The sequence below is a fragment of the Kogia breviceps genome, chromosome 12, assembly GCF_026419965.1.
Source record: "Kogia breviceps isolate mKogBre1 chromosome 12, mKogBre1 haplotype 1, whole genome shotgun sequence".
Lineage (NCBI taxonomy): Eukaryota > Metazoa > Chordata > Mammalia > Artiodactyla > Physeteridae > Kogia > Kogia breviceps.
The window spans coordinates 58,783,195-58,808,687 of NC_081321.1; the positions used below are offsets into that span (position 1 = coordinate 58,783,195).

Sequence of the window (25,493 nt, forward strand, 5' to 3'; positions counted from 1 at the left end):
AATTTCCACGAAGCGTGGTAAGCGCCGCTAGACAAGGTATACCAGTGTTATGAAATACCTAACTTGGCTGGGGAGAGTGATGGAAGGACAAAGGGGGAAGGCTGGATGGTCAGGGAAGCCTTTCCTGTTTAAGCTGAGACCTGAAAGATGAGGAGGAGTCCAGGTGGTCTGGGGAACTGAAAGAAGTTCAATAGCTAGGATTTGGGATCCCCCAGAGAAACACTGTCAAGGTACTGAAGGACACCTTGGCAGATTCGGTTTACGGGGACCCCGGATGGGAGAGGTCATTTGCCTTGTGGACAGCCCCTGGGCAAGAACGAGAACATTCTGCACTTCAATATTCCACCTGGGCTGGGCTTGCCTCTAATTATTCATTCCTTATTCCCGCAGGTTCCCACCAACTGCAGAGTGGTGGTGGCCCGCAGACTGCCTAGCTCTGCGGGAGACAGCCCAGGCGAGATGGTCTCGCGTCCAGCTCGCCCCCGGGAAGAGGCTCAGAAGCCCCGCCCACGTCCAGGCACGTTCTCCTGGGCCGAGTCCCAGGGGCCGCGGCGGTCATGTGACCCGAAGTATGACGTAGGAGGAAGGAGACGCCATTAGAAGGAGGCGGAGAGGGATCGCTGTTCGCTTTTCTTCGGGTTCCTGACGTGGTGGCTGAGGCCCTTCATTTTCGGACTTTCCCTTGGCCTTTCCAGGCCTTGTCCGGAGGCGGGAGTGGAGACGGCGTCCGGGGCTGGCAGCTCTGGTGCGGAGGGGCTGCGCCGGCCGCGGCTGTGAAGGCGCTGCGGCGGTTGTGGAGAGCTCGGCGCGGCTCTAGGGCTCCGGCGGCGGGGACGCGACGGGATGGCTGCGGCCGGCGGCGGGGCGGCGGCCGGGCGAGCCTACTCGTTCAAGGTGGTGCTTCTGGGGGAAGGCTGCGTGGGAAAGACGTCGCTGGTGCTGCGCTACTGCGAGAACAAGTTCAACGACAAGCACATCACCACTCTGCAGGTGCGGGCCCCGGGGAGCGGGAGGTGGCGCCTCGGGGCCCCTACCCCTCCGGGGCTCTGAGGACTTTGCTGCCACCGTCGGCTGGGTCTGGGCTCTCAGATCTCAGGCCTGTCACCTCCGCGTTCGGATTGCCTTTCCGAATTCGCCCTGGGAACACGCGTTGTCGGGGCAGCCTGGAGACGTAAGGACAGGCTGTTGGGAGGGGAGTGGAAGGGCCCTGAAAAGTCCCCAGTGTGGCTGCGCGTGTCGTGGAATCCCCATCGGTGGGCTAGTGTTTCCCCTTTGATTTACTTCCGCTTGGGCCCTAGGTGCCTTCACCCTACAGTCAGTGAACCGAGTGTCAGCCCTTTTTCTTTCTTTCGGAATTAGGAATTTAGCTGCAGATTTGATTTTGCTAACTAGGTGATTTGTAACTTCAGCGCTTACTGATGACTAAGTGTTTGTGCAAGTTCCATTTTGTCCTGTCTTCGAGTAACCTGCTGATTGGCAAGACATTCCTTTCCGGAGGGTTTTTGAAATGACCGCTTGCCCGTGTGGGTTACGCAGTTCCATTGCTGCCTGCGTGGGTCTGACTTGTGGGTCACATATTCGGCGATGTGGGTCGACCCGTATTCACATGGAAACGTCATGTGAATACTAGCCAACAGTTGGTCCTCAAACTAACAGCTTAGCTGCTGCTGCTATTTGTTTTCTTTGCTTGTAATGTAGGGCCGGCTTTCATCTGCAGATACGTGATTGTTAGTCAGAAAAGTGTTAAAATGTAATCATTAATTGGGCGTGAAGTCAGGCCTTTGAGGTCGTTGGAGTCTCCCTCTCTTCCAAAGAAATAAGTTTTCACGTATTAGAAGAAGAATATCCAGCGAATCCGCCTTGATCAATTCAGTCAGAGGCAGTCAAGTCTAATGAATTTTTGAGCCTGATTGTCTAGGTTCATATCGCACCTCCATCCGTTTAAACTAGCTGTGTGATCTTGGACAAGTTACTTAACCTGTCTGTGCCTAAGTTTCTTCATCTGTTAAAATGGCCATAATAATATTATCTCATTCATTGGGTTGTCAGGACAAATATACATAAAAGCACTTAGGAGCTGGTCCAAGCTCTCCATCATTATTATTACCCTAAATTGCACAATAGATCTTAATTAGTGATTGTGTAGTGTGTAAGTACATGGACACTATTTAATGGAATGCACAGTCTCCTAATTGTTGTGACATTTGATGTTTGATGCTATTATTAAACCACTGAGTCTAGAATTTACAAAGATGCTCTGGTTCTGATTCCATGTTCTATTTTTACACCTCTGTTTTTACGCCTATATAAAGCATACTACCTGAAAAAGTGCATGTCAGGAACCTGCATTTTTCCCCTACGTTCTTATACAAGGTCACTCAACACAATTTTGATAATTACAGTTGAGTGTTATTAGTGAGGTCAAGGAAATTCTTAGGGTAAATACCTATGCTTAGTTGGAAATTTAGAAATTCATTTAGGTAAAGTAATAACAATTGCTAACATTTAGTGAGTTCTTACTGTGATGAGTATTTTATACTTTTCTTCTTTTAGTTCTTATGACAGCCTTTGAGGTGGATAGTTTTATTAACCTCATTTTACAGGTGATGAAACAGGCGTGGTTAAGTTGAGTAATTTGCTGGCTATCTTACTGCCACAAGTCTTGGTGCCCAAGCTGAAATTCAAATATAGTTATGGCTTCAGATTTTGAGCAATAAGTCACACTATCTCTGGATATTGGTAAACCACCCCTTAGTGGTTTCTTTTGTGCTACAGACCTTAGAGAAACGAGAAGACCATTGTAATTGAGCTCTTAATTTTTTTAAAGATAATTTAGCCCTTCAACCTAAAAATTACACTTTCATTATACATTCCAGAAACATCCTCGAAGCTAAAAGCTGGCTAAAGATTTTAAATATCTGAGAGGAAACCACTGAAATCTGTTGATACATAGGAGAGAATGAAGTTATGGTAGATCTCTAGTATCAAAAGCATAGCATATAACTGTCAAAAAAAAAAAAAGCATAGCATATAACTGTCATCACAAGCGGTATCTGGATTATGTTCCAGAATTGAGGATTTTGCTGTGTACCAATGTATGGAAACAGCATTATATTCAATCTCCTTCTTTTAGATATCAGTTCATTTTATCTTTTTAAATAATGTTTTCAGAGAAATTTGACTTCCATGAGACCCATAAGACACAGTCTTGTATGCCTTTCATTTCCAGATGGAGAGGAGCTAATGCATCATAAGATATGAGGGGAAGAGTTTCCCTTTTTTCGTGTCAACGGAACTACCTACTACCTATCTTTGTAAAATATTTTATGCTTTGCAAAGTACACTGTCATGCATTCCTATTTTAAAGACTGAGAGGAACCCAAGATAATTTATGGTTCACTAATTCAGTCTTTTGTTTAATATTTCAGTCAAGTGATTGTCTACTTTAGTCTGAACATCTTGGAGGTGAGATGAACTGTTACAGAAGGTGGAAAACTCTATGTCCTGAGGTGGCACATTTCATTTTTGGACAGGTCTACCTTCCAATTCATTTTTCTGTGTCTAGAGACAAAATCTCTTTCCCTGCTCTCTGAATCTTAGTCACACATGGCATCCTTTCTGATAGTTGAAGATGGCTATCACATCCCGTTGAGTCTTGTCTTCTTTTGGGTAAACAGCTCTGGTTCCTTTTAGTGGATCTCCTATAACATTGTTCTAAATCATGTCACTATTTTGACATCTCTTCTAGACACTCATTAATCATTGTCCACTTTTCTTAAAATATGATGCCTTGAGCTGTAGAAATGATTCCAAGTGTGGTTCGAACTGTGCAAAGAAGTGCAGGCTATCACCTCCCCGGTGGAGAATCCTTTTCTATTACTGAAGTACTATAGAAAAGATTCTTTGAGCTTTTGGGCAGCTGTCCCATTGATTAATATTGGGCCTGCTGTCTTAGACTTATTTGCTGAATAAAAGAGACGGAGGGAGGGAGGAAAGAAGAAAGAAAGACTTTACATTTGTTCATTTTCCTTTGATTTTGTAGTTAAATCTTTTTTTCCCTAATGAATTTGATCCATTAAAGTTGGCTTTGATAAACTTGCTCCAGTGGTTAGTGTCTGTTAATATCCTTTTGAATTTTGATTTTGTAATTCAAGAAACATTGATGGAGCTCCTTTGGGTCAGCCACTAGGTTGGGTCCTGGACATGCAAAGAAAAATAAGGCACGGTCTCTACTGCTGGATTAGCCACTCATTTTAACTTTGTCACCTGAAGATTTGGTAAGAATGTCTTCAGTGTTCTCATCAGTCATTAACAGACTCTGAAAGAAAGGGGAGAGAGAGGGCCAAATACAAAGGTCTTCACAAGTCTCACTATAGTCCAGTGACACATGACCAGAGGTATATTTCTCTTTAAATATGCAGAATCTTAGGGTGGGGCTTTTTCCAGACCATGCACAGGCCACAGTCCTCTTTCCTCTTGACTGAGAAACAGTTATGAATGGAGTGTTATATATATTAATGGTAATGGAAACAGGAAACAAGACTGACTGCTGTGGGCTACTACCTAGTGGACAAGAAGCCTTTAATGAAAATGGCTACTCCAGCATTACAAATCTCCTAACTTTTTTTGCCCTAGCTACATCAATCTTGCCCATAGGGGATATCATGAGATACTTTGTCAAATGCTTGCAGAAGAACAAGATACATTGTTTTTTTCTGCATTAGGAGGCCATATGATGTAGTAAAAAGGGACAGGACTTTGAAGTTAGTTTGAATTTTTGGCTCCTGATTTTTAGCCATCATGATTTTGGCAGATTATTCTACTGTTTGTAGCTGGCTCTTTATCCATGAAATGGGAGACTCTCACTCATAGGATTTTTATGTGGATTAGAGAGCCATAGTATTTAAACCTCCTGGCACAGTGTTTGTTTAAGGAATGTTTGCTGTTGGATGAATAGATGGTGCTTAATTTGTGTTGGTTTCTTTCATAGTAACCCAGTCAAAAAGGTAATGGGGTTAATTTGGCATGAATTATTTTGAGAATGCATGTGGTCTGAGGGACTGCTACATTTTATATTTTAATGCATACATATGTATTTGTTTATTATCCATTCTAGAGTTTTGTCTGGGATTGACATTTATGGAAAGTCACTTCTTTTTGGAAAATTGTGACATTTGCTATGCTTTGGTGTTTTAGTACTGCTCCCTTTTTACAGATGTCCTCCTAGGTTACTGATAATTATGAAGTAATGTTGTAGGTGAGCTCTCTGAGAACTCAAGATCCTTTACCTTGCTTACAAAGAAAACTTGATCTTATATAGAGTCCTCAAAGCTTTCTTATGTGATTTTTTTTCATTGGTTTGGGGTTATGTTAAACTTGACAGAGACAAGAAAGACAGTTGGAGTGAGGGGCTTACTGCTTTTTCTCTGGAATTAGCTGCTGAACCTAAGCAGTCAAATTCAAGAATTGTTTATTTCATACCTGTTACATGTCGAACATAGTGCCAACGGGGGAATATAAAGATGAGTAAGGTACTTTAACCAACTGTTAGCTTTTTGCTTTATTCTTAAATGCGTGTGCCATTTCAATTGTCTTTGGTTTATCTCTCTATATTTGTGCTCCTGGGTGATCACTTCCTTTTCTTTAGCTGAATCCTCTTTTTCCCCTTATTGTAAGATTATGCCCTCTAATTTAAATGTCTTCTATCACTTTCAACTAGTCTCCTGTGTAAAAGTAACATTCTTTATAATCAGAACCATAAATCATCTTCCCTTTTAGAATTCTAACGGGAATTCCACCTATCTGCCTCCTGAAGTCTAGGGTGGGTGCCTGTCATTTGATTAGCAAAGCAGTGCTGTAAAGTTGGCTGGGAATACAGATAGTATGCTAACAGTTTGGCAAATGAGGAAACTAAGACTTGGATTAGATTTCTGAGGTCCCACATATAGTAATGGTGTACCGGTTTTTCTTAAGCTAGGTCAACTACTTTTTTTTTCTTCCATACACCTTAACCTCCTGAGCAACACTTGGCATTCAGGTTCTAGCAGTTGGTTTTATACTTGGTGTCACAGTCCCCTGGTCTAGGAATCTTAATTTCCTATTTTTGTGAGATTAATGTTTTGAATGTCTGAAGTATCTTCTAAGTAGTTCTTGAAGCCACTTTAGTGTTGATTCAGCCAGTTTGATTACAATATCTTCATAAAATACAATAGTTGAAATCTTTCCCTTTTCCCTTAGTATTTTTACTAGAGTATGTGGGCTATAGAAGGGAGGATGATTTTTTTTTTTTAAGAAAAGTTTTTCTGAATTATGGCTTTGAACTCCTAATATATAAATATTCTATATCTGACTGCTGTTTTCTGCTTTGTGTTTTGAGCTCATCCTTAGAAGTGATTTTTTGACTCTCCTTTTCAAAGTATTTACTTAGATTACTTATACTCTAAATGATTATAATACCTCTTTTTAGAAACAAAGGACAAGAAATGAAGTATTCAAGCACCCAGCTTAGTTTTCTTTCTTTCTTTTTTTAAATTAAAATATATTTGAAGTATAACATTGTATAAACTTATGGTGTACAATATGTTAATTTGTTACATTTATATATTGTAATGTGATTTTGCCATTGTAGCAATTCATCTTAGTTTTTTTTTAACATCTTTATTGAAGTATAATTGCTTTACAGTGGTGTGTTAGTTTGTGCTTTATAACAAAGTAAATCAGTTATACATATACATATGTTCCCATATCCCCTTCCTCTTGCGTCTCCCTCCCACCCTCCCTATCCCACCCCTGTAGGTGGTCACAAAGCACCGAGCTGATCTCCCTGTGCTATGCGGCTGCTTCCCACTAGCTATCTATTTTACGTTTGGTAGTGTATATATGTCTGTGCCACTCTCTCACTTTGTCCCAGCTTACCCTTCCCCCTCCTCATATCCTCAGGTCTATTCTCTAGTAGGTCTGTGTCTTTATTTCCGTCTTACCCCTATGTTCTTCATGACCTTTTTTCTTTTTCCCTTTAGATTCCATATATGTGTGTTAGCATATGGTATTTGTTTTTCTCTTTCTGACTTACTTCACTCTGTATGACAGACTCTAAGTCCATCTACCTCACTACAAATAACTCAATTTCATTTCTTTTTATGGCTGAGTAATATTCCATTGTATATATGTGCCACATCTTTTTTATCCATTCATCTGTTGATGGACACTTAGGTTGCTTCCAGGACCTGGCTATTGTAAATAGTGCTGCAATGAACATTGGGGTGCATGTGTCTTTTTGAATTATGGTTTTCTCAGGGTATATGCCCAGTGGTGGGATTGCTGGGTCGTATGGTAGTTCTATTTTTAGTTTTTTAAGGAACCTCCATACTGTTCTCCATAGTGGCTGTATCAATCTACATTCCCACCAACAGTGCAGGAGGGTTCCCTTTTCTCCACACCCTCTCCAGCATTTGTTGTTTGTAGATTTTCTGATGATGCCCATTCTAACTGGTGTGAGGTGATACCTCACTGTAGTTTTGATTTGCATTTCTCTAATTATTAGTGATGTTGAGCAGCTTTTCATGTGCTTCTTGGCCATTTGTATGTCTTCTTTGGAGAAATGTTTATTTAGGTCTTCTGCCCAGTTTTGGATTGGGTTGTTTGTTTCTCTATTATTGAGCTGCATGAGCTGTTTATATATTTTGGAGATTAATCTTTTGTCTGTTGATTAGTTTGCAAATATTTTCTCCCATTCTGAGGGGTGTCTTTTCGTCTTGTTTATGGTTTTCTTTGCTGTGCAAAAGTTTTGAAGTTTCATTAGGTCCCATTTGTTTATTTTTGTTGTTATTTCCATTACTCTAGGAGGTGGATCAAAAAAGATCTTGCTGTGGTTTATGTCAAAGAGTGTTCTTCCTATGTTTTCCTCTAAGAGTTATACACACATATTATTAATGAAAGTCTATTGAACTTAGATAAAGACAGGAAAGTATTTGTCCACAGTCAGTTACTGTGCTGCATTAGGTATTTTGCTTTGCCAGTGATTAGCAAGAACAAGTGATCTGGCTAACAAAAACAGACAAAAAAAACATTAAAACATTGATGAAACAAGTTATGAAAAGACTTTCATTTGGCAAATATACTTTGTTCTTAGTTTATCTCTCCTATAATTTTATTTTTTTAATAGAGATTAAAAAAATATCCACTGTGATTTCAGATAAGATGTTGGGTAAATAAGCATCAGGTGCAGATGACAGATATCTAACAAGATTGTTACGTCTGTCAGTACTCCTAAAGTCTGGAAGATGAAATCATTGGAATTAGAAGAAATAATGGTGCTGTAACTCCGGGTTTGGAGGAGTAAGGTGGGAAATGTACCATTACTTTGATCCTCATTACTTTGTGCCTACCCTGCGAATATTCTGGGAGATGAGTTGGTGTCCAGGAACACTTAATGTCCAATTGGAGGAGTGCCAAGTTAAGAATGTGTGTATGTTCTGGAATAGGCAGCTTTATGCAATGGAAAAAGTACTGTGGAGTCAGACAGGCTTCCACCCACTGCAGTACCTGACTGAGTTGGCTGACCTTGGGTGAGTCACTGTATTTCTTTAAATCTCAGGTTCACAACTGTAAATAGGGCTAATTACCTACTTCACAGGGTTTTTACAAAGAATAAATGAGAAAGCCAAAGCATGGTGGCACACAGTATGTACTATTATTTTTTCCTTCCCATATTCCTAGAACCTTTGAATTGATGTTGTTTATGCCACTCTCCCCTGCTCTTTCTAAATGGGGTTCTTCACTGAGATATTGCCAGGGATTTATAAATCCCTTGGGAAAGTGAGTGAAAATTTTTTTTTTTTTTTTTTTTTTTTTGCGGTACGCGGGCCTCTCGCTGTTGTGGCCTCTCCCGTTGCGGAGCGCAGGCTCAGCGGCCGTGGCTCACGGGCCCAGCCGCTCCACGGCATGTGGGATCTTCCCGGACCGGGGCACGAACCCGTGTCCCCTGCATCGACAGGCGGACTCTCAACCACTGCGCCACCAGGGAAGCCCGAAAAAAAATTGTATATGTGTATATGAGCAGTTTTCTTGAGAGTGAGTGGGTTCATAGCTTTCATCAGATTCTCAAAGAAGTCTATGATCATGCCTCCCTCCCACTCTTACTACCATGTAACAGAATTAAGAACCTCTGCCCCAGAGTAAGTATTATATAACCATGAATGGTACCTCAATAGTCTGGCCAAATTAAGTATGTGTCATAGAGGTAGTAGGAAAAAAAGACCAAAACAGATTTCAGCCATTTGATCGTTTGCTGCTGTTTTGATGTTATATAAAATCTTGCAGCTTTATTCTCAAATATAATTGTTTTTGTTTTTAAAACAGATGTTCTTTAAGAAAATATCTATAAAATATTAAAAACTTAGGGTGTATGTAAAATGAGATGATTTGTATTACAGAAGGACTCTTTCCATAGAGTGGGACTTAAGGTTTTTGTTATGAAGGAAAAAAAAAGATACAGTGGGGACCCTATGGTAATGTGCTTTACTAATGCATCAGATATTTGAGTTAAAATAATTTGGTTTATAAGGAAACTTTTAGGCTCAGTCACATTGTGGATATGTTTATCTACAGTAACATTTGCAAGTCCGCTGTGGGTGGCGTTATGGTTCCCCCTGCCTCCTCTATTAGAGAAGAGTGTTAGCTCACATCTCAATCTGGGAGGTACCATATCATAGTGGTTATGAGTCATGTCTGGAGCCAGACTGCCTTCATTTCAAATCCTACTCTGTCACTTGCTGTGTGACCTTGGACAATATACTTAACCATTCCTTTGTCTCTGTTTCCACATCTGTAATATTTGGGTAGTAATTATGTCTAATCACAGAGTGTTACGAGAAGTGAATTAATATGGAAAAGCTTTTAGAACACTGCCCATTTCATTAATGCACTGTGAAAGTGTTAAATAAATAAAAATATGTACTCTAGTTAACAGAAGGCTTATACCCATGAAAAGTTAACTTAAAATACAAGGTGGTATATGCTGTATATTACAAGATTAAGTTCCCTAAAGTTCTTCTGCATAGAGAAATTCACTGTGGGTTGTCTGGGTGGTGTGAGAAAGCTTAAAAATTCAAGGAAGAAGAGTGTAGGTCATGAACTGGTCTTGATAGGTGAGATCCAGATAGAGAAAGAATAGGCCCAAATTAGAGAGGAATTTTATGAACAAATAGAATTGGAGGGAATGTATAATAGACTATTTGAGTTTCCGAGTAAGTAGAGAAATACTGGAAGCTTTCTTGGGAAGACAGATGTGGACAAATGGTGGAGGTCCTTGGATACAAAGATAGACTTTGAGACTTTTATTTGTAGATTAGGGCTCCCTGACTTTTATAAAGGAGAAGCTTATGAATGATTTTGTAAAAAGTGCATAGCACAGTACTTGGTGGAAGGTAAGCATTCAATAACTGTTAGCTAGTATTAGCAATAGTGGTGGAAATGACTGCGTAGTGTCTCACTGTATGGATGGACTATATTTGTATATTGTTTTAAAAATAGCCTATTGATGGACACTTAGGTTATTTCTTTTCTTTTTCTTCTTCTTTCCTTTTTTCCTTTTTTAAAAATAATCATCGCTGTAATGAGCATTCTTTCCATGAAATTGTTTTTGTTTTGTTTTGTTTTGTTTGCGGTACGCGGGCCTCTCACTGTTGTGGCCTCTCCCGTTGTGGAGCACAGGCTCCGGACGCGCAGACTCAGTGGCCATGGCTCACGGGCCCAGCCACTCTGCGGCATGTGGGATCTTCCCGGACCGGGGCACAAATCCGTATCCCCTGCATTGGCAGCCGGACTTTCAACCACTGCGCCACCAGGGAAGCCCCTTAAAATTGTTTTATACATCTGTAGTTCCTTAGGAGAGACTTAACACTGTCTCTGAACTTACCATGGGAGAGTGATGGTAAGTTTCAGAGGGAATAGTAGAAAGGAAATGATGGAGCTTTACCAGCTATAATTCACTCCCCTCTGCTGAGAAATCCCCACAAAACTCATGACGAAAAGACTATTATGGTATTAGCTGCCAGCAGGGATGTAGTTCAGGCATACTTATTAAAAATGATAACTTATTAGAGAGCTCAGTTATGGATATGATAATGATTTTTTGTTTGTTTTTAATCATGGAGGCTTTGGGAAGATAATTTAGCATGTAGACCAGAGAACCAACCAGAGTGTGAGGTGAGACCAAAGGTATTTATATTATGACATAATATGAGACTGGTGGTCATAGAACTCCAGAGGAAATATAAAAACAAGCTTGGTAGGTTTTTTTAGAATATGGGATGACAAGGGAGGAAGAATATTCAGTGATGATATTTCTAAGATTCTAAACCTCAGTGACTTGGAGAATGTGATCAAAATACTAATGTTGGAATGGAAAGCCGATTTTGGAGGGAAGATCAGTTTAAATATGTTTGAAAGAAGAGAGGGAGGCATTTAAGTTTACTTACTTATTAAATATTAGGATAGGAGTCAGGTTTTGAGTTTCTTTATATAACATTGATATTGAAACAGAACAAATAGAGTTCAAATAAAGTATACAGCTAATAAGTGGCAAAGCCGAGATTCAAATCCAAAGTTCTGCTTCAAAGTTGATATTCTTCACCCTTATGCTATGAGTGGGAAATAGTCCTTTATTCATATTTATTGTCATAACATATATTTGGTCTTCTTATATTCCAAGTTATTTCTTTGTCGTTTTGCCATTGAATTTATTTCATACCCTTTTCTATATAACCTGTGTTGTTTTTTTAAAAAATAAATGTATTTATTCTATTTATTTTTTTTGGCTGTGTTGGGTCTGCATTGCATGTGGGCTTTCTCTAGTTACCGTGAGCGGGGGCTACTCTTAGTTGCGGTGCATGGGCTTCTCATTGGGTGGCTTCTCTTTTTGTGGAGCACGTGCTTTAGGTGCACGGGCTTCAGTAGTTGTGGCTCACGGGCTCTAGAGCGCAGGCTCAGTAGCTGTGGCACACGGGCTTAGTTGCTCTGTGGCATGTGGGATTTTCCTGGACCAGGGCTTGAACCCGTGTCCCCTGCATTAGCAGGCGGATTCTTAACCACTGCGCCACCAGGGAAGGCCCCTAACCTGTGTTTTATTTAATAAAATATCTTGAGTGTAGCTTGGGATTTGAAGGCAGATATTCCTGGATTTGATCTCAGCTCTGCCATTTGTGTCTCTGTTGATTCCTTAGTTAATCACTAAATCTAGTGGCCTTTTCTTAGTTTTAATTTTCCTTGGTATACATACAGCAGAAAGTCCTTCCTGAAATCTAGGTTCCTTCTCCTTCAGTAATAATTCACCATCCTAGCCTTTTATTTGTTTTACTTTCCATCTCTGCACTTTCTTCTATATATATACACTTAAATATGACTGTCTCTGCATAGCTTTGAAGTTGGCTCTTTGTTCCTTTTTTAAACAGGTCAACTGACTCTGGTTTCTGATTATATTCCCTCTTCAATTACGTGATTCGTTTTTCTCTTTTCTATCCTCATGCACTTAGTTCAGGCCCCTTATGTTTTTCTTTCCAACTTTAAAATAGACTCCTGTCTTCCAGGTCTAGTCCTGTTCTTTCTTCCTATCGTAGTCATTCTCTCTCTCTCTCTTGGTACGCGGGCCTCTCACCGTTGCAGCCTCTCCCGTTGCGGAGCACAGGCTCCAGACGCACAGGCCCAGTGGCCATGGCTCACGGGCCCAGCCGCTCCGCGGCATGTGGGATCTTCCCGGACTGGGGCACGAACCTGTGTCCCCTGCATCGGCAGGCGGACTCTCAACCACTGCGCCACCAGGGAAGCCCTCGTAGTCATTCTCTTAAAATATAGATCTTACATGTCCTCACTGCTTAGAAACCCTTCATTGATTATCCATTGTCAAAAGTATTATTTCCTGACACTCCTTTGGATGAGTTAGGTGTTTCTTTAGGGAAAAAGAAGTCAAATGAGTTTGGGAAATGCTTGTATAAATGCAGTTAGTCAGCCTTCCTTTTGGCAGAATTTTAGTGTGCCAGTGGGTACTGTGAATGCACAAAGGGGATGTAGAGCAATATACAGCAGTCCCCAAATATACCTGACTGTAGTATACATTAAAAACCAAAAAACTTGTCTAGTGTCTTGGAACACATTTTATTGAGACCCACAAGGTAAAGACCATAGGCTTATATATGGAGTCAGGACTTGTTTTTCGATTAATTCAACCTTTGCCTATCTTTGTAGTCTCATTTCTAGCATCCACCAGACCAACTTGGAATTTCCCATAGGGTGGGGAGTTATGTTTTTCAGGCTTCGGTGGCTTCGCCCATCTGTCAGGAAAAACCCCTACTACTCCTAAAGGGGAGATCATTACCTTTTTTCTGAAACCTTCTGTGACTTATCCAAGCAGGCTTTACACTTCCTTCCTTAGCATTTTCCTTATAGTATACTTGGCAAGACCGTCCATTTTAATGATTATCACGTGGTATTTTAATTCTCTTTATATTTTAATTTCTGCAGTGGACTGTAAGCTCCTTGAAAGCTGGAACCATTTCCTTTCATTTCTGCGACATTAGTACCTAAGGCAATTATTAGATATAGTTTAAATAATTGAATTATAAAATAATTGCAGGAAAATATCCAATAATAATGGTATTCATACAGTTAACTATCAGTAAACGTTTCTTTTATCTCAGAAGTCTCTTAGACGCTTTCTATAATGAGTAGGTAGGTGGCATCAAATTAAATTTGAAGAAAATGGTGTAATGAGGAAAAAACTAAGAAAACATATTTACCCATTTTTTTGTACTTTTCATAACTTGTATTCATAAAACAAAATATCTTTTTCTTAGATTAGAGTAAAAATAATGTTCTGTCTTCAGTGGAAATAATGTTTAATCATTAATAAAAATTCAGTGATGACTTTTTCTCCCAGATAACTTATTTCATACTGATATGATTCATTCATCTGTAGTTTTGAGAATAAAAAATGTTATTTTATGTGAAACATTGTTTAATGTATGTCTCTCTTTTCTTAGGCATCATTCTTAACAAAGAAGTTAAATATTGGTGGGAAAAGAGTAAATCTTGCCATATGGGTAAGTTAACCTTTTCAGCTGTATGAGTGAAGGAAGGCCTAGAGTACCTATTCCTGGTTCTCTCATAACTAATTGGCTCAAGAATTTCTGGATTTATTTTAGTTAACTGAAGTCTAGCCAAAACCTTTTTTAAATAAACATTTTTTCCTAAAATCTGGCTAAGAATTTTATCTTGCATACAATTGTATACATGAATAGTTCTATCATAACTTTTCAGCTGGAGAAGGGTCAACTCAGAGGGATTCCATGTCAGAGAAAGGGGTGGACAGCCTGCCTGGCCTTTTTTCCCCCAACTCCATATTCTAATCCTCCAAGGGAATGGCCAGTGGAGAGTAGGGCAAGGATAATGCAGTAGTATACCTGTTGGCAGGTGGTCCTGGTGCATGCTCTTTCTCCTTGTCTCCTCTCGCTGGGGAGAACCTAAATTTAGTGCAAGGCCTGTTCCTGGCTTATAATGCCGTTGTGGCCCATTCTGACCCTTTGGCAACTGAAATGGTTTTTTAGTGAGGGTGGGAAGATTGCTGAGGAGGAGGAAGGTTGGGGAGGGGAGAAGTAATCTTTATTTAACAGTAAACCATTAAATATTGATTATAACTTAAAATTTTTATTTGTAAACTGTTTTGTTTCTTTTAACGGTGTTTTGGGATTATCTATAACTTTATACTCCACTTTCCAATTAAACAAAAGTTCACTGTAGTTACAATAACAGGTGTATTTTTTCTTCTGATCTAATAAGAGTTTATTGCTTTATTTAGGATACAGCAGGTCAAGAGAGATTCCATGCATTGGGTCCAATTTACTACAGAGATTCAAATGGAGCTATTTTAGTTTATGATATAACAGATGAAGATTCTTTTCAGAAGGTATTGCTTACTTATGGGTAGATGACTTAATAGAACAACACTGATTTTTTCAAGTTTGCATTAACATGCTTTTGTTTACTAATGTGATTAGCCTTGGCTTTAAAGGTAAAGTATAGTTTGTGCATAAATGATGACCACTCATTTTTTAATGGAGTATTTAATTCATGTTAACAATATGGATATCATTTATTAATAGTTTATTACATGGCTCTTTCAGATATTAGGAAAGGGAAATAATTGGAAGTAAAGCTTCAGAAAAATATAGAGGCTTTTTTTCTCCCTATTAAAGAAAAATCACATACATTTTTTTGGTTTCATACACACTGGCCACCTGATAACTTGATATGCCTCCATGGGCAGGTTCCATAATTGTGGGGAGGAAAACGAAGAACTAAATCAAGTTTAAGCTCGCTCTTCTCACTAAATTTCCTGGAGGATATAATATAAATTTTAAAAGGACAATCTAGGTAATGTTCATTTTAAAGCTCCTCCATTTTTTTTTAACCCCTCTTTAAACATTCACCAAAAATAAAGAATTTTTATAGTTGTTTGGGACCAAAAATGAGTGACCATTAAACTTACCTCTGAATTCTCATCACAATTAGGATTGTGACTAGTTACTTATTTGACCTTTTCTTTGAAAGCCCTTCTTGGAATAACTTTGTCAAGGATGTTTAACTAAAGGGGGTAATTTCCAGGGTAGAAACTTTTCTTGCCTTGAGTTATAGGTTTGTACTTGTTGAAATTACTTGTCTGTTTAGTTTTTTATTTTTATTTTATTTCCTAGTATTTAACTGATGAAGCAGATGTACAAGTTAGCCCTTGGATTATTAATGCCATGTGGAAAAACTTAGTCCAAGGAGTAGAAAAATGAAGCAATAGGTAGCTTTCAGATTTAATGACATTTTTAAAAGTTAAATATTTGGGGTGCTGTTTGTTATCCCTTCCTGCCTTTTTGGCATAAAAAGAAATGGTTTAAGTATTTTATTGATTAAAAGAAGGTGGAGCATATTAGGTTGAAAAGTGACCAGTTATCTCTGGCTGTATAACAAACCCCCCAAAATTTGGTGACTTAAAACAACGATTTATTATTTCTTGTGGTTTTTTGAGGGTTGACTGGGCAAGTCCTCTGCTCCATGTGGTGTCGGTAGAGTCACTCATGCAGCTGCATTGAACTGGGGGTTTGGCTGGGTGGGAACCTGGATCCAAGAGGGCCTGGTTTTCCTCCACATGACCTCTCACTCCATTTGATGTCTCATTCTCCAATACTCTCTCCACATGCTCTCATTATTCCATATTCCAGCCAAAGCTTCTTATGTGACAGCTGGATCCCAAGAGTGTAGCTGCCTGACCTTCTTAAGGCTTTAGTCTGGAATTGGCATGGCATTAGTTCGGCCACATTCTCTTGGTCAAAGCAAGTTACAAGGCTAGCCCAGAGTCAAAGAGAGAGGAAATAGATTCTTGGCAAAGAATTGGTGACTATCTTTAACTCCTCACAGAGTGTATGGGGGTAATGAATAGGATGCCTGTGGAGGGGGATCTGATTGCAGATGAATAACAAATTTTTTAAAAATTGGTTAGATTTAGTAGGTCGTGATACTGTATGTACAGGGAGTAGGGTAATACATAATTGGATTCTGGCATGTTTCCTCTGAAGTGATGAGGATGTACACTTTATACCAGTACTGTCAGATTTTTCTTATATGAAATCAACTAAGGGTGGAAGTTAAATGCTTCTCTGAACATGTTTTACATATATGTGAGTGAAACAAAAAGACGGGACTGTATTGAGAAAAGTGTAGTTCAGTGCTATTATAAATTTTTGATTACCTTTGTTTTTATAAAGATTTTGTGTTTACTACAGTTCCTCTGCATTCTTGCAGAGAATAGGCGTGTGAAACTGTTACTTTGTGCATAGGAACATATGCACAGTAAATGCTTACCACACATATCTAATGTAATTTTTGTAATTTGTAGATGTGTGTGTATTTTTTTTAGGAAGGTATATAAGTTCTGTGCCATTTGATTACATATGTGCTAAATTTCATTACACAAAAATGAAAGTAGGTATCCCAAGTTGGTTCTTTATCCTGTTTTATTGTAATCAATATATAAAATCATGAGTTCAAAAGATTACTTAATTTCAGGGACTTCCCTGGTGGTCCAGTGGTTAAGAATCCACCTTTTAATGCAGGGGACGTGGGTTCAGTCCCTGTTCAGGGAACTAAGATCCCACATGCTGCGGGGCAACTAAGCCCGAGTGCCGCAACTACTGAACCCGCGCACTCTGGAGCCCGCGCACCACAACTAGACAGCCCACGCACTGCAATGAAGAGCCTGTGTGCCACAACTGAGACCCGACACAGCAAAAGAGAGAGAGAGGGAAAGAAAGAAAGGAAGGAAGGAAGGAAGCCCAGCACTTAAAAAAAAAAAATTACTTAATTTCAGTTTACTCCCAACCGTGCCTGCTGCTCTGCTCCATCTGTAGTGAATAATCAGTTTGCCACTGGAGTCATTGTGCACCAGTGGCTCTCCACCAGGGGGCAGCAGTGTCTAGAGACATCTTTGTCACACCTGGAGGATGGAACTGGTATCTAGTGGGTAGGAAGCCAGGGATACTGCTAAGCATCATACATTGCACAGGACAGTCCCTCACAACATAGAACTATTTGAGCCAAAATAAGTTCAAGTTAAGTTAATAAGTTCAAAATAAGTTCAAGTTCAGTAGCGCTGAACTTGAAGAAACCTTTCCTACACCAAAGGATGAAATTTTATTTTACTCTTTTTGGTACCTATGTACATTTTGTTTTTCCTTTAAATGTGTGACACAGAAGCTCCTGTGCCCTCTATTTGGGACCCAGTTGGGGTACAAAAGATTTTTAATTAAGCTCATGTTTTCTTGAGTCCAAAGTGATTCTCTATAAGCATCTGTTATCAGAGGCTGGAATTTACATGCTTTTGCTTTGGTGAACAGCTTTGTTTGGATTTATGGGCAGTTATGAAAGTTTGTAATTAGAGATGCTTCTGTTTATTCTTACGTGTAGATATAGAGAGAAATCTTTCCATTGGATGTTTGTCTGTGTGTGTGGTTTGCAATATAAATGATCCTGCAGTGAATCATTCCTAGTAATAACTAAATACATGGACTGTTAGACAGATGTTGAGGTATTTTGACAGTGTTGAGTTTTGGGGTGTTGTAATGGTAGTCATTGTTACAGGATTTGTTTTAATACTTACTCTTTTGTGTACACAGGTTAAAAACTGGGTCAAAGAATTACGGAAAATGTTGGGAAATGAAATCTGTTTATGTATAGTTGGTAAGCATCATTACTTTTTAAACATGTCCTTTGTTTCCTTAACACTTTATTAAAGAATAGTAAATAAGTAATTTTCATTTTAAAGTTACATGAGAAAAGAGTGATGTTTTAGTATTTAATATTTTAGTATAATTTTGGATTTGGAAGTGATCTTTCAGGAGATTCAGACATCTGTACTTCAAGGAATGCCTTTGGGGTGCAAGTGGAAAGCCCTAAACTTGTAGGGCTTCAAGTCCCCCAGCCTTGCTTCAACTTGATCTTTGGTTTTTCATCATAAGATTATTTTAGAAAAGAAGAGTTCAACTACTTTACAATATGATTAAAATCAATGACTTAAGCTGTGTTCTTGTTCTATATATTTAACTGTACACATTTTTGAGTTAAGAACAAATTTGACTCCAAAGATACAAGTAGATCATGATATACTAGACTGGAGAAATATCTTAAGAGGTAAAGTAAAACAACTCTAGAACACACTCTTGGACTTCTGGCATTTCTCTTTGGTTTCCTTTTTCTTTAGAGTATTAGTTCTATGATAAAACAGCTAATTATTGGGCAATAAAGTGTTCCAGACACTATGCTGTGTACTCAGTGGACATTATCTCATGTAATCTTCACAACCCTATGAGGGCTTTGTAGAGGAAGCTGAGCCCTGGAGATAACGTACTTAATAACTTGCTCAATATCGTGCAGCTATCAGAGATGGGATTCAAATTGAAGTCATTCAGACTCCTCTGCTTATGTTATTAATCCTTATGAATAGTCTCAGGCTGTTTTCTCTCTTCCTTTTTATATAACTGATAAATGGCTTGGGAGAAACCAGGGTAGTTTTAGTGGAGGACATAGAATGGAGTAGTCACCGTGGGCAAATTCTGCTTTTAGCCTTAAGAATTTTTTTGTTTTAACCTGAGTTTACATTTCTTACATTTTGTCACCATTAGATTAGTAAACTTTACAGGTCCAGATCAGGGTGCAAGTTTTGGGAGGAACAGGAGCTGCTCTGGCCTGCTTTTTAGTCTAGATGCTAGATGTTAGGCTAGATGGTGGGAATATTTCAAACAAGAACACTGGAGTTGTAGACCATATAGGAGTTTGGGACCAAAGATGCAGCTAGTCATTAGTGAGTTTGGCCTGCTTTTGTCTGTCTGGTATATCAGACTTACTGGGAGTGGAAGTGGTCACAGTAGGTGAATGACTAAAGATTTGATGATTTGGGATTCTGTTTATTTCTCAGAAGAGAGGAAGGAACTAACACATTCTAAGAAACATAGCTAACATATTCTTAAGAAAGTCAAAGAAAGGATTTCCCTGGCAGTCCAGTGGTGAAGACTTCACCTTCTTCCAATGCAGGGGGTGTGGGTTCCTCCCTGGTTGGGGAGCTAAGATCCCACATGCCTTGGGGCCAAAAAACCAAAAGATAAAACAGAGGCAATATTGTAACAAATTCAATAAAGGCTTTAAAAATGGTCCACATCAAAAAAATCTTTAAAAAAAAAAAGAAAGAAAAAAGGAAAGTCAAAGAAGCCTCAAGAACTTGTTACTTGACCAAGGTTACAAAATAACATTTAAAAAATTAGCTGGGTGGGGGCTTCCCTGGTGGCCCAGTGGTTGAGAATCCGCCTGCCGATGCAGGGGACGCGGGTTCGTGCCCAGGTCCGGGAAGATCCCACGTGCCGCGGAGCGGCTGGGCCCGTGAGCCGTGGCCGCTGGGCCTGCGCGTCCAGAGCCTGTGCTCCACAACGGGAGAGGCCACAACAGTGAGAGGCCCATGTACCACACACACAAAAAAAAAAAAAAAAAAAAAAAAATTAGCTGGGTGGGAATTCCTTGGTGGTCCAGTGGTTAGTGCTATGCACTTCCACTGTATGGGGGCACGGATTCAATCTCTGCTACAGGGACCTAAGATCCCACAAGCCTCGCAGCACGGCCAAAAAAAAAAAATTAGCTGGGTGAATAAACTTAGGATAATTAACTTAAACTTTGTATTCTTCATGTTCATATTCTAAGAAGGTTTAATAATATTGAATCTGGTAGCTTACTGCCCCCAGTAGGGTTGGATATGCCTCATTTCGTGTTATATAATATTTATTAATGTTTGGTATAAAGTATAAAAAGCTCTCACTCTCCTTTTCCATTGGCAAGTGTGACATGGAATTCTGTTTGTAATTCAGAGTTGGAAGAATTTTGAGAGCCCATTTACCACAAAAGGAAAATTTCGTGAAGTTACCATAGCTGTGTAACCAGTACATTAGAAGCCCCACCAGTACATTAGAAGCCCCCTTTCTTTCTTTTTTTTTTTTTTTTATTGTGCTCATTTCTCATCCCAACACTACCCCAGTTGCCTTCCCCTCACCATCCCCTACCCCCAGACATAATCCTGACTTTTTACTGCAGGGGCTGGTTTTGTTCTGAATTTCAGATAAATAGGATCATATAGTATGGGAGCTTTTTTGTCTGTTTTTTTGGCTTTACATTATGTTTACAAGATTCCTCTATGTTCGTGTATATAGTTGTAGTTCATTTTACTCTCTTTGCTATCTAATACTTAATTCTATGAATATTCCACAGTTTTATCCTTTTGCTGTTGATGGACATCTGCATTATTTTTTCTACATCTTGATTTTCATTTTATTCTGTATATGTTCAGTGTTTATTTTCTCTCCTGTTTTAAAACTAACTTCAAAATAATACTACCTCATAGGATTGTGATGAAGACTAAATAATGATTTGGAAAACACTTGGCATAGAGTAGGCATATGACAAATATTTGTTCCTTTCCCTTTACACAAGACAGTCCTTCAAACATTTGAAGCCTAATTGGATGGTTCACCTAAAATCTTCCCTAGGTTTTCTACTGTTTGGGCTAACTTTCAGACATCCTCATCATCCTGATTATTTCAGTGTATCAGTGTGTCTCCTACACTTGAAATGAATACTAGAATCCAAACATTGTTGAGTCAATGTATACCATAGCTCTCTCTTTTTTTAAATCCTCTTACTGTCCTTCTACCAGCATTGCCCAAGATTGCATATACCTTTTAGCAGTCATGTCAACTCAATTTCTCTTTTACATAGATTATAGTTAACAAAAATCAGAATTCCTTTTTTATAAGTTTATAAAGCTCTTCTGTCAGGCTTTCCCCATCTTCCTACATGACTAAATTATTTAAACCTAAGTGTAGGAATTTCAACTTGTCATATGTTTCTGAATGTTTATGTTTGATATATAATCTACTAGCTTTTTCATGTGTAAATTAGATGCCGAATCTTCTAGGTCCTTATCTAAATCACTGATAATGTGTAAAGCAGGAAGAGAGAACTCCATACTTCGCTAGCAGAGACTTTTCCCTTTAGTTTTAGTTAATCCATTGATCAGCACTCTTGGCTGTGCTTGCTCTGTTTAATAGAGTATTTTGTTTCTAGTCTGTCCTTAACATTTGTATGTTTGTTAAACAAATATTTATTATAAATAATAGTTACCATTTATTGAGTACCAGGTACTATTCTAAGAACTACACACTTAATTTCAGCCTCCTGACAACACAGCAAGAAGGCATTGTTGCCATTTCCATTTTACACATGAGAAAATGGACGTAGAGAGCTTGATACCTCCCACACTACATAGTATATAGAGATAGACCTGAGATTTTAATTTAGGTCTGTCTGCTACTTCAAGCCCATATACTTAACCAATAATATATATTGCTGGCTATGTACCAGGCTTTGAGAATAATGTAGTGAATAAGTTAAAAAATAGATATGGTCCTTGTCTGCCCAGAGCTTATCATGTAGGGTGAGAGAGAAAAACAGGCTCTTATTGTACATTATGATACATGCTATCAAGGGGTTGGGGGTGATAGCACAGAAGCAAACTGGACTAAATTAGGGGAGGGGTGGTTAAGGGATTTCTGAAGCCAACCAGGGTTGTGGTAGGAAATGTGTTAATTATCATGGGTTTAATTATCTCATAACAGTATTGATTTTCCATTTGATCATTCACTGTGATCATTTTCTGTTTGATCATTCACTGTGATGGCTGAAAAATACTCTGTTGAACACATCCTATGTGCTAGGCTTTTTACATATATCTTATTTTCACATCAACCTTGCAAAGTTTATTAGCTACATTTGTACAAAGTGAGACTAAGGGGTTAAGTAATTTGCCCCAAATCTTATAGTTTTGAAATGAGCCAGGACTTAAAAACAAGTTTTATCAGGTTTAAAAATTTCTTTCCACTAGGCCACACACCATCCAATCTAAGCAAAACAAAGTTCTAGCTCTTTATTGCTATTAGGCCGTCTGCCCTTAGCAATGGATGTATCCCTTCCATGTTCTTAATTCAAAGAGGTATTTTTAAAGAAGATAAAATTTTTAGTATTCTTAGCAGGATAGCCTTTTCCTCTCCAATAGCTTCCGTCAGTTTTCCCCCCTAGCCTTTATTGTGCTATACTTTCAAGTAGGTGCTTACTTTGGTGGTTATTCTTATTTTCAGGTGTTGTAAGCCTATTAGAAAATTCCCAATGTGGCTGCGCAGTAGTATTGAAACAGATATGAGCCTCAACCACAAGCTTTAGCTTTCTTGCTTTTAAAAGAACATAGCTAAAAAGGTCTTGAACTTTGGAAGGGTGTCAGTCACTGACAGGCAGTTTTGTGACTTGGTCTGTGCTGTTAATCCATTATGAGCACTTATTGTTCAAAGAAATAGTAGTTATTTAGTAGAGGGAATTTTTGTTTAAAATATTAATTATGTTATTAAAATAGTTAGCCATTTTAATAATAACTGGTTTTAGGGAACTCCCTGGCAGTCCATTGTTTAGGACTTGGCGCTTTCATTGCCATGGCCTGGGTTCAATCCCTGGCTGGGGAACTAAGATCCTGCAAGCCGTGTGGCGTGGCCAAAAGATTAAAAAACAAAGAGATAACAAAAAAAATACTGGCTTTATTAAAGTTTAGCTAAGTTTAAAATGCTGTTAAATAATACAGCAGTGTCTGAATAATTTTCCCCAAATATTCATTTGAGGCAACAAGGTGATTGTCTACTTTCCCTATCCTCAGTTTTTAAAAATAGATGTTGGTAATTACGGTGGATTTTGAAAGAAGAGACATTAAAGCTCTAACAAACCTACTCATAGGGTTTTAGTTAATTGCAACAAAAGTCTCCTTTGATCTATAGGAGGCTGTTTTACCTTTTTACAGTGGCAGAATCTTGTGCCTCTGTTTGTTGGAGCTGACTGCCACTAGGTGGTGCTTTTTGCATTCTTCATAGCATGAAACAACTTATTCCACTGGTGACTGTTGGATATATTGGTTGTAATATTTAGCAAATTACAAATTTTATTGATAAAGTATAATGTGGGAAATCAGAACTGATATGTGTCTTCTTGCTGAGATAGGCTGATAACTGTTCAAAGAAGGAAGAGTTTATTACTGAATTTGTTAGTACCTGCTGAGCTTTATTTAGTACGTCTGCTTCCCTCCCTCAACCTTAGGCTATGGTATCAGATCATTGCTTAAAGCTGCACAAAGGGCTTCCCTGGTGGCGCAGTGGTTGAGGGTCCGCCTGCCAATGCAGGGGACATGGGTTTGTGCCCCGGTCTGGGAGGATCCCACATGCCGCTCGCTGAGCCTGCGCGTCCGGAGCCTGTGCTCTGCAACGAGAGAAGCCACAACAGTGAGAGGCCTGCGTACCGCAAAAAAAAAAGAAAAAAAAAAAAGTTGCACATAATTAGGTGCTCAGATTATTTGAGGTCTTCATATATAGAACCTCTCGGCTTGTACCTCTCAGTTCTAAGCATCGTATCTTTCATTGTGTGCTTATTACTTCAATGCTTTATCTGAAATTGTCTTCTAGACTCTCTAAGGTCCCGAGAAAAAAATGACCTTATTTACAAGGTTTCCTTTTTTGCCCCTATAGGTCATAATAGAAGAAATGAAAATATTTGTTTGAAGTGTGCTTAGGGTATTTTTCCCCTTTCCTGTATGTTATTTCCATTGCCTTTAGCACTCTGTCCGGCCTACTTACCTTAATCTCTACCCTGTATATAATAAGGAATCTGCATTTTGCAGTTTCTACACTTTTGTTCTGGTGGCTTTATGGCATAATTTCAGTTTTATTCCATTGTTTAAGGAGAGCTAAACTTGTTTTCAGTAATTTTAAATCTGCATGATGTTCATATACTAAGTTGTCTCATGTTTTTAAAACAAACAGTAGTTTCTTCTCCTGCAGTGGTGAAGTACTTCAAAAGCCATATATTTTAATGCTTTCTTTAACCAGTTCATATCATCCAGAAAACCAAAATATTCTTAGGATCCAAGAGGCTAGCCTAATATATTTTCATGAACCATAATTATTGATTGGGGACCATTTACACTTGGCTAAGACTCATAGGTTTATCCTTAGGATTCCCTAGTGAATCTTAGTCCCATTTATACCCTTAATCAAAAATAGTGTTTATCTCTTTGGAAAAGTTATTTTCTTTGACAGAGGCTGCAGCTTCAGGAGGGATGTGCATTGAGCCATTTGAGGGAGGTTGAGGCATTCACCTTGACAGTCATGATCAACCCTCATATCCTCATATCCAAATGTCCTGAAACCTTACAGTTTCAGGTGGGGATTTGTATTATTTTTCCAGATGATTAAAATGGCAATTGTATATTTAGAATTGGCTTAATTTCATTATAAAAATGAATCAATATTAAAGACTGGCATTTACATTTTCAAATTAGGTAATAAAATAGACTTGGAGAAGGAGAGACATGTTTCCATTCAAGAAGCAGAATCGTAAGTGTTATCCCTTCTCCTCTTCCTTCCTTCAGTCACTCTCTGTAAGAAGTCTTCCTCTTTGTACAATGTACTTTACCATTTAGTTATTACTCAAACCTCTTAATATAGATTGAGCTAGTGGATTCAATGAAGCATGTTTCACTGGCAATTTCTGGCTTTTGGTGACATTTAAAGTTATTCCACTTTCACTTCTCTTTCTGGTTTCAGTAAAAAGTATGAGTGATACAAAAGAAAACCGTCATGGCAAAATAGTCAGTGAGTCACAAAAACTAAAGTATTTGGGTTGCAAATTAACTTAGAATAAAAGTCTTGTTTTATTCTTATTTAAAAGTTGATTCAATATATAGAGACATCAAATGGTATATAATCTTAATTTCACTAAACCTGGGTTAATTAGTAATAAGTCGCTAAAATTGCTATTGTAATAAAAGT

The 25,493-nt window shown here is 38.7% G+C and overlaps 1 protein-coding gene across 1 annotated transcript in view; it reads left to right on the forward strand.

Annotated features, from left to right (window-relative positions):
* The first annotated feature begins 410 nt into the window (after positions 1-410).
* RAB21 (RAB21, member RAS oncogene family) overlaps positions 411-25,493 on the forward strand; it is a 31,684-nt gene continuing 6,601 nt past the window's right edge. The window contains exons 1-5 of the mRNA XM_059082413.2: positions 411-990; positions 14,037-14,096; positions 14,852-14,959; positions 18,213-18,276; positions 25,004-25,058. Of these exons, the coding sequence (XP_058938396.1) occupies positions 844-990; positions 14,037-14,096; positions 14,852-14,959; positions 18,213-18,276; positions 25,004-25,058 (434 nt within the window). The 5' untranslated portion in view covers positions 411-843. The remainder of the gene's footprint in view (positions 991-14,036; positions 14,097-14,851; positions 14,960-18,212; positions 18,277-25,003; positions 25,059-25,493) is intronic.